Raw genomic sequence first — 9,689 nt, 5'->3', positions numbered from 1 at the left:
ACTTTGGCTGTTGTTTTACCATACCAATTCTTCTAAGGCCTCATCATTTTTCGAAGAATCGATTTTAAAAAGTTATCTTGAGTTATTGTAATAATGCCAAAGCACGTAGGACAGCAGCTGGGCTCGTCTGAGACAAATGAGAACGACATGAACATGATATCATCAAGTTACGGTAGTCACATGTGGTCGCTACATGGAATTCCAGTGTCTTCGAGCCCCAGTAAAGGCAGCACAGTCGGACGTGCTGTGCGTCGTTGCTAAGTTGATAGGTGGAAAAACAGGACGTCATTACGTACAGCGGGACGTCTAGGAGAAGATAAACAAAAAGGAAGGAAGCCTTCGGCCATACAATCGCGGCAAAAAGCGGTTCAAAAATTTAGCTTCCAGGCTACAGTTAGCAACTACATGTGCCCCTTTATTGCTTAGATAGTCAACATTAGGCGTTCACAATCATGGACGACGCAATAGTGTTTCGCATGAGCGCATTTTCCGAGCAAGGGGGGAGAAAATACATGGAGGATGTTGTCGAGATAAGAATCGAGTACGAGCCGACGCCGTCGCCAGTGGAAGATTATCCAAAGTCGCAGAGACATGGAGGACAGGGGAAAGCCGAGAGTGAAGCTACCAAACAGACTGAAAATGAGACACACGAGCAGGACGTCGCTGCCGAGTCCGGTCCGGTTTCTGCAATGTGGGTAGAGAACCTGTCTAACGAGGACAGTGCCGACAACAGTGCACCGGCATCAGACGAAAAAGTCGCAGAGCACGTAGTCGACACTCGGAAATCTGTGGCGTTTTTCGCCGTGTTTGACGGCCACGGGGGGCGAGAAGCGGCACACTTCGCCAGAGAGAATCTGTGGGATTTGTTGAAGAGGCAGCGGGGGTTTTGGTCGACGGATCACAGTGAAGTGTGTGCCGCTCTTCGGAAGGGCTTCATCGCCTGTCACCATGCAATGTGGAAAGAGCTACGTAAGTCATCCAAGTTAGCCTACTTGCTTGTTTTGGCCACCCTCATATGTATTGCTGTGTGTATTTATTTCTGCTCACTGCTCGTGATCCTTGATGCCACAGTCTCGGCACCGTTAGATGGCAGGCTGTGTCACATGAGGCAGTATCCACCTCCTCAGCTGGTACCGTGATGCCCAATCCTCTGCCGACTGGCCCATCCCATAACAAACGAACACAGCGAGCTGTCATCTGACCACGATACAGCCTTCACAGTTGATATATGCCACAATATAACTCACAACTGTCAATCCAATTGGGGGGTCTGGGGATTTTCACCCGCAGCTCTCTTTGTATGATGGTGGCCATTCCTTTTTAACATTGCTGCTACTGAAGAGTATGTATTTAATTCGCTGTTTATTTGACAGAAACACAAGGCATTGTCCTTCACTGTGAGACACTCTGCAGTGCATACATACCTCTGCAGAAAGCACTGCAGACACATAGTGTTATTATTGTGAAAAACCTAACTTGAGTAAGCCTAACACGCTGAACCAGGGTGAAGCTGTTTTTTCATAGAGCCAACTGTGCTAAATGTGAGCAGACTAATTCAAATCTGGGTTAGGAGCTCCTCATTCGTGGCTTTAAAACACAGACCTGAGACGTGGGTTATGTGAATTCATTGATTCTTGAAGAAAACAGAGAGGTTAAGAGAAAGATGTCCACGACCATGGAGCATGCAAATATATAATATGTCAAATGAACAAAACAACAGTGCATTGCTGCTACTTTCGGTCTGGTTGGTAGAATGTAAAACTGGTTAAACTAGTCTATAAAAAGCTACTCTGCAAGAGTACATTTGCATGGTGACATATTTAATCCTGCTTTATCAAACAGAATTCCTCATAAATAAGCCTGATTTACTCAAGTAAGCCTGGTTTATGTGGCGAACATGCTTTATGCAACGACCCTCCAGTTGGTGGCCAGCAGAAACTTGTGTGATGGCGATACAGTCATTTTGGTTTGCTTTCCTTCTGTGTTTGGGTCTAAACATCTGTGTGGCCAAATGAATAAATATAACAACTGTTTTACTTTTATTCACCTCCTGTTGATACTGTAAGGAGGATTTACTGAGGATTTACTATAATTCAGTACAGATACAGAAGATACAGGACCAGATTATTCCCTGTTAGGCTGGAAGGTTAATATTTTCCTCTGACTCGCTTGCAGGCTGAGCTGAAGCTGACGTGTTTATTTGTGCGCTAACATGTCTTGTGGTAGATTATTTTAAAGATGCTTTGAAGAGTCCTCCTGACCTGGGTAGACAATATTAACACCTTAATGCCAGCTAAAATATGTATTTCTATTATCTTCACAAGCCAGTGATACTTTCGTTAGAAGTTCAATTTTGTCTTAAATCGAATCAAAATCGATCAAAATTTAAAAACCCCTACTCATACAGCCTTTAGTAGCCTGGTCATGAATCGTAACTAGTTCATCCTAACTGACCAATTTATCAACATTTTCCATTGTGTCATTGCTTTTACTGATACTATGAACAGTGTTTACATTTTATCAGCGAGTTACATCAAATTGCTTTATTTATTTGTCTTTTTCCTTCCAGCGGAGTGGCCAAAGACTATTACTGGCCTGCCCAGTACATCAGGCACCACGGCCAGCGTGATTGTGATCCGCGGAGTTCACATGTATGTTGCCCATGTGGGCGATTCAGCAGTAGTGGTTGGAGTGAAAGAAAATGACTCTGATATCACGCTCCAGGCACTTGAAGTAACACAAGACCATAAACCTGAACTTCCTAAAGAAAAAGAAAGGATTGAACGACTGGGTGGCAGGTGAGTTGGCCAGCAGGAGCCTCACAGCGGACTTCTTCTGAGGCATGTCACAAGATTGAATTAAAGTCATGGGCCATGTCAAGACGAAATAACGCCACACGGAGGGCAGATATATTTTTTTCTTCTTGTTCCTTTCAACATTGCTGTGTTTCCTGTCAATCTTAAAAACGTGTTGTGTTATTCCTGTAACTGTAGTGTAATGAAGAAATCTGGGGTTAACCGTGTCGTGTGGAAGAGGCCCAGACTGACCCATAACGGCCCTGTGAGGAGGAGTACAGTCATTGACCAGATCCCCTTCCTGGCTGTGGCCCGATCCCTCGGTAAAGATGACGCCCTGTCCGTTGGGATTATGTGTCCATACATGTATACTTCATATCGCTCATGGAAAATGTATGTTTTTCCTCTAAAAGTGATACACTTTTCTTATGTGTTGAAAGGCGATCTGTGGAGCTATGACTTCTACAGTGGGGAGTTTGTGGTTTCTCCAGAGCCTGATACCACTGTGATGACCCTTGACCCCAAACGCCATCGCTACATCATCCTCGGCAGTGATGGACTATGGAATATGATGCCACCCAAGAATGCTGTCAATATGTGTTATAGCCACGACAAAATGGTGGTACGTATTGTACTATACTATAACTATACATAATCATACAATGTGGAATGTGACCTTTAAATTTAAAATGGATACAATCATTTTCTTTCTCTTTCTGCCACTTATTTTTGCTTCCAGGGACCAAAAGGAATGTCTTGCGCTCGCCGGCTGGGATGCACAGCGCTGCTGTTTTGGAAAGAACGTATGCTGCGTGCAGACAACACCACGGTTATCGTCCTGGCCCTACAGGAGCGCGGAGGCCCTCCTATCCCTATGCATCGAGATGAGATTGTTGTCGACATGGCTACAGGAATTGACCATGTTCCATACCCAGGAACTACTTACAACACATGTGAGGTCCCAAAGGTCAGTGCCATAGCCTTGTTTCATCCTCTTTTTGTGATGTTTCATGAGGATGAACCATATAACTCAAGCAAAATGACAGATATTTTCCAAATGCAGAGTGGGGGGGGGAAAGTACCTCAGCACCACTCTGACAATGGAAAAATATACTTTTTGTGTGTTTGTTTGTTGTTTGCTATTCACTGTATTGTCCTTTTTATATATTCCAGTCCATTTTGATTCTCATTTTGTTTAATACTTTCACCAGTTAAAATAAAGAAGGTTTGTAGTCAACATGGCTGTTGACTCAAGGTCATAACCAGCATTTATCAGTGGACAATTGGTTTCAACGAATCACTCTTTGTTTTCGGGGCCAACAGGCGGAGCATGAGGATGACATGTTTTTTGAAGAAGATGAGATATATGGAGAAGAACATGAGGGATGGCCATGCCTGGAGTGGTAGTGAGGTGACTGCTCAGTTATAAAAATGTATCAGCAACATGACCCGCCAATGATTTAATGCACTGGTTCTCAAACTATGGTACGCGTACCACTGGTGGTATGCGGAGGAAAAATAAAATACATTAATTAAAAAACATATAATATCACCAAAAGCCTACATATTTCACTAAAATGTAATTTAAAATAAGTTTCCTGTAATATTTTGTTTTAATATCAGCCTGCTACGTTGTCACGTTCATGGACGTAGCGCATGCATACATCCGTGATTAGATACGACCTAAAACGGGATGGCAACATATTAAGTGAATGGTTCAGAAACACTGCGACTGTGGCTCCAAGCGGGAACTATTAGGAAGAGAAGTGTGCACCAGGAATACTCCTTTTCCACCAAATTCCGGTTCTTCAACTGGTTCATTCAAGATTCAGCAACAGTCAGCAATAAATAAACTTCTTATCAGGAATAAACCTGCCTCCTGCGTGAACTGTCCGTAGCCAAATAGAGATGGCTTTTTTTAACATCGGTCATAATGGTGGTACTTGGACTGCCCAGTGTTTTCTGAGGTGCTACACAGTGTAGCTCAGCATAGATATAAGGATAACAAACTTCCCATGTAGCTGGTATAAGCTGCTATAAGAGAGCTGTATTTCTTAAAAAAAAATTTGTGAAAGTGATATAAACTGAATAGAAATTCCCAAACACTGAATGACTTTGTTAATAAAAGATGGTTACCATCTGGTGATGCCACCTTAAATCTTCCTCCCACTTTAGCCAGTAGGGGGAGACAGGGACATTGCTGTCTTATTTGAAAAAAAGGGATTAGATACAAGATGGAGAACACTAAGAAAGCTTCTAGCTCCCAAATTACCCAGCATCAGCATTATTTCAATCTGTATTTACTGCCTACATTATCGCTTGTATCATTATCACTCATCTGTGTGTCTCATTTCCAATTTTAGATGAATTACAAGTTGTGTTTCAGTTTCTTCTTGTTTTCTTGAAAAAAAAAAAAATTTGAATGAATTTAAGCTTAATATGTGCACCAGTAATTGGATTGAAAAATTAGATGGTATACATTCGAACATTTAAATTAAGATTTTAATTTTATTTTTTGATTTGTTTTATTTCAGCGGAGCGATGCAGTGAATGCTCCCTCCCTAAAAGACAGTTCTACAACTCTGGAGCAGGCATTTGGGCTGTATGAAGCAGCTTTCTGTGCCACCGCACAACTCTTACCTGACGCTGACTCTGTGAGGGCCACGCTGGCCCCCTCAGATGGTTCTGCGAATGTTTTCGAAAAGCAAGACTCGACAACCCAAATGGACTGTGCCGCTTCTGCTCCACCGTTAAAAAGGTCTCGCCGCTCTCTGCATCCCCCCCCTGAACTAAGAGGTCCTCCTCACCGCCGGCTCGGCCGGTCCTCCACCAAAACCTTCCCCCAGGAGACGCCCCATAGAAATGTACAAAGTGAACAAACCCAAGGAACTCGTGCGCAAAAGGGAGAAAGAAGCTCCTCCGAGGAACGCAGTATCCTGACACAGCGCCACAACTCTGCCTTGTGTGTGTGCTGAATCTCATAGAAACAGTGTTTTTGCCCTGCGACTAGAAGGATGATCTGCATCGTTTGCTCATGTATCAGGTGTGCCACAGGCCTATTCCTAGATGTATACTTTTTATACAAAGTCTTTGTTTTTGTAAATATGTGAGGAATTTGAGATTGTAAATGTGTTGCTGTTTTGACCTTTTCCTCTTCTTCCTGCCCCCTTCCTAAATTTTAGTGTGACTTTAAATTTTAGTCCTATTCAGTCTGCACAATCTATTTTCATACTCATAAGTATGTATAGTATTTCCAAAAGACGTATTTTAAAGAAGATGGATCACTACAATCTGAGGTAACATCAGTACACCACATCTTCCGGTTTAGATATTTTGACTACTTGGATGCTTTAACATGCCAGTCTTTCCTTGATGTGGGTTAATTCCTCAGACCAGTTGTTTGGAATCTTTCCTCTTAGATCAGGGGTGCCCAAGCCTTTTCCCTCAAAAGGCCCAAACTGCAACTTTATGGTAGACCACAGATTGTCCTTATGGCAGGCCAACTTTGGCCCCCTAGCCCCACTTTGGCCAACCCAGTCTTAGATTAAGTAATAGTGGTAATAAAAGGGTGCAAAATAATGGAAGAAATTTGACAAGCAATGGTCTGAGGTAATTATTATTGATTTTAAAGCTCCAGTGTGTAATATTTAGGAGGCTCTATCTAGAATATAATATTCATAGTTTCATTAGTGTATAATCAACTGAAAACAAGAATGTTTTTTTGTTTTTTTAAATTAGAATGAGTAATTTTTATCCACAGCCATGTTGAACCACCATGTTGACATGCTCAAAACAGAAGCTGGGAAGGGGAGGGTGAAGCGAGGGAGTTGCAATCTGCAACTACATGGCTAGATGCCACTAAATCCTACACACTGGACCTTTCAGTCTCTGTTATTTGTGTTGTGTTTTTAACAGTGGCTAATTATGAACTGTCAGCTAATTGGTGTATGATATGCATAACTTTTTGAAGAGGTATTGAAGTGTCAATTCACCCAAATTTAAAAAAAAAAAAAAACGTGAAACACTTACCCTAGTATCTATCCATGTAGATACTGTAGATATGTGTATTTTAGTGAACTGACCCTTTGGTGGTACTTTTTCTTTGCTGGAGAGTCCATTCCAAGCATCTCCATGTTTGATTTGGCCAATTAAATTACAGTTGTGTTGGTCTGTCTAGCAATGCATTTGTTTAAATGGTACAGTCAGAACAGTACAGGTTGTTGGGTAATGGTACTGCATGTTTATGTAAGAGCAATACCCGTGCCTCACTGGAAGGTGGTTTGGGGTCTGCCTCGGCCTTGATTTTTTATTTGTATAACGTCCAGTTCAGTTTAAGTGTCCACTAGGCACTAACGCTATTTCAATAGGTCTTCCTCTTTGTTCTCATATATTGTACCCTTGTGTATGGTATGCATCCATAACTTGTGTGTTTTTTGTTTTGTTTTTTATATTGTTTTCTTTACCCTTTTATTGGATAGGACAGCTAAAGATAGACGGGAAAGGGGTTAGAGAGAGGGGGGACGACACATAGCAAACGGCCACAGGTCTGCTTCACTGCAGCAAGGACTCAGCCTTTGTACACGGGGTGCCATTTCTACCAGATGAGCTACCCAGGCGCCCCTACAACTTGTGTTTTAATCTGCACATAAAACACCTTTTATAATATGTATTTCGAATACGGGAAGCGCCTGATTCATAGACTATAGTAAGTTCTAACTTGTGTTAATATGGCAGCTCGGTTACTGTTCTAGCTGATTCGTTTGCCTTCTTTTTACATAAGTGTCATGTTTGCCTTAGCACAAACTGAGTCAGAGGTGCTTTTCACATGTTTTAATATTTGGGACTCAAGCAGTGAGGTGAGAATCTCTCAAATATGTCAATGTAGTATGGCTGTGCCCCAGCTTCAGTTATTTATCATGCACCTTCAGTTCCACATTGGTGTCATTTTACCGTTCACACTGCAGCATACTAAACCTGCTCCTAAACCTGGTTGATGTTTTTCAGTTATATTACAGAGCAGTTTGTTGGTTTTGTACAGTGCGTCAATATGCAATAGAAGTTTGTACAGTACATTATTATGCAAAGTAATTGGGTTTTTCAGGAGTCTGGCATGCTCAGATCTATTCTGTATGTTGTGAAGTGTCCAGAGGTAATGGATGTTGATGGGCATGTGGTTTGTTTTTGACAGTTACAATACTTGGGTCTGGCTTCATATCCACTGCAGCCAGCTTTCAGGACTAACTGTAGGCTTTGAAAGTGACTGGATATACAATGTTTGTGTGTTGTAATAAAGTTCTGATTTTCCAATTGGTGCTGTCATGTCAGTTGTGGTTTTTGTTATTATTTGAATATAAAGGTAATATTTATACTCACATTTATGCAGTGTACACTGGCAGTATTTACCAGTAGATGGCAGTAATGTAAAGTTATTAAACAGTGTCTCTACATTTGCTTTTTCCATATCTTGTTACACACTGTTTTGTTACTCAGAGAAGATAATGTCTCAAATTTAGACACAGCAGTACATCTTTGGATTTGTATGTAAAATTAATAATAATCGGGTGTGGTTAAATTTAGGTTTGTAAGTCAGTCAATATTGTATAAAACAATTTTTATATGGATTGCGTGAAATAAACTTCCATTTCAGTCACAAACAAATCTTTTTTTTTTTTTTCAACAAGTGAACCCTTTTAGTTGTGATTGTTTTGTCAACTGCTGTCACTTTTAGGTCAACACAGAAGTTCAAGGTGCTTAGATAAATGGAAAGTTAACATCTAAAGTTAAATCACAGCTAAGCAAACATCATCAGCTGGTGTGACAAAGCTAAAAGCTGCAGAACATGCAGCAGACCTTGAGTTTTGCAAATATTTTAACCTAATGCTTAAAATAACCTTAACTTGTTCCGTTCCCTGATCACCACTCTCAGAAAAATCTTGCTCTGCAGGAACTTGAATGATACTGATACTGCTGACTTCATTAACGCATTTGAATCCAAACTTGAAACTAATTTTTCGGTTAGTGTTCTCAGATTAGTTCAGTCCTCGCACCTGTTACCAGTGTTCTTTCAGTTCGTCGGTCTCAGTGAATCTCTTAACCCTAGTATTTATAGTCCATGTTTGTCCTGCAGACGAGACTAACTCTATTCTCTGTCTGTACGTCTGTTCCCACATACCTCCTAGCTGTGCCAGTTTTTTTTTTCCCTCTCACTCTCGCTCTCTTTCTTTCTTTGTGTGGCCTGCCCTCTTCCAGGTCTCCATGATAGAGAGGACGTTGTTTGGCTCCCACTTGGCAACACCTGAAGTTGCTCAGTGTCCTACTGGAGCCACGTTCTTCACATACACTAAAGTTTTTGTCATTAAAATGTGTATGTGATTTTGTTATTCTGCTCTGTATACGCGACATTTATTACACGTCCATGTCCTGGGAAGGAGATCCCCCCTCTGTGGCTCTCCCTGAGGTTTTTCCATTAGTTTTTCCATATCCCAAATGACGGCATATGGACAGAGGGTGTTGTACCCCATACAGATTGTAAAGCCCCCTGTGGTAAATTGCGATTTGTGATTTTGGACTATATAAATAAAATTTGAATTGACTTGTTTTGCATTTCCTGTATTTCCATGAACATTTTGGGGAAAAAAGACCTTCAGCGAAAGATGAAGAAGTTGCTGGCAAATTAAAAGCATAAATTACTTTAAAAGTAGGCTGCACATGGAAATTACTTTTGTTAATGGGTCATTAAACTATTTGAGTGTAGCCACTTGAATATTTGATGCTGAACATTACCCAGTACTTTATCAATTTTCCATCTTCCTGCAAGTGAGCATAAGGATCTCCTGGGACACTCTAATCTCTCTCTTTAAAAGAGAAAGGTGTTGTCATTGGATATTATACTGT

General features: G+C 41.2%; 1 protein-coding gene across 1 annotated transcript; it reads left to right on the top strand.

Moving 5' to 3' along the window:
• The first annotated feature begins 248 nt into the window (after positions 1 to 248).
• On the top strand, positions 249 to 8,106 carry LOC118332023 (protein phosphatase 1D-like). Its single transcript, XM_035667153.1, has 7 exons — positions 249 to 969; positions 2,570 to 2,798; positions 2,994 to 3,118; positions 3,236 to 3,417; positions 3,535 to 3,762; positions 4,119 to 4,206; positions 5,330 to 8,106. The coding sequence occupies exons 1-6, from the start codon at positions 453 to 455 to the stop codon at positions 4,200 to 4,202; spliced, it is 1,365 nt and encodes a 454-aa protein (XP_035523046.1). The 5' UTR covers positions 249 to 452; the 3' UTR covers positions 4,203 to 4,206; positions 5,330 to 8,106.
• Positions 8,107 to 9,689: the final 1,583 nt, after the last annotated feature.

The sequence above is a fragment of the Morone saxatilis genome, unplaced genomic scaffold, assembly GCF_004916995.1.
Source record: "Morone saxatilis isolate NCDOM2014 unplaced genomic scaffold, NCSU_SB_2.0 Contig20, whole genome shotgun sequence".
Classification (NCBI taxonomy): Eukaryota; Metazoa; Chordata; class Actinopteri; family Moronidae; genus Morone; species Morone saxatilis.
Note: the sequence above shows the minus strand (reverse complement) of the source record. Positions and strands in the feature narration are given on the sequence as shown.

Coding starts and splice junctions, on each gene's coding strand:
- LOC118332023 (XM_035667153.1), top strand. CDS start 453: ATGGACGACGCAATAGTGTTTCGCATGAGCGCATTTTCCGAGCAAGGG. Junction 2,799..2,993: donor ATTGAACGACTGGGTGGCAG/GTGAGTTGGCCA, acceptor CTGTAACTGTAG/TGTAATGAAGAAATCTGGGG. Junction 3,763..4,118: donor ACACATGTGAGGTCCCAAAG/GTCAGTGCCATA, acceptor CGGGGCCAACAG/GCGGAGCATGAGGATGACAT.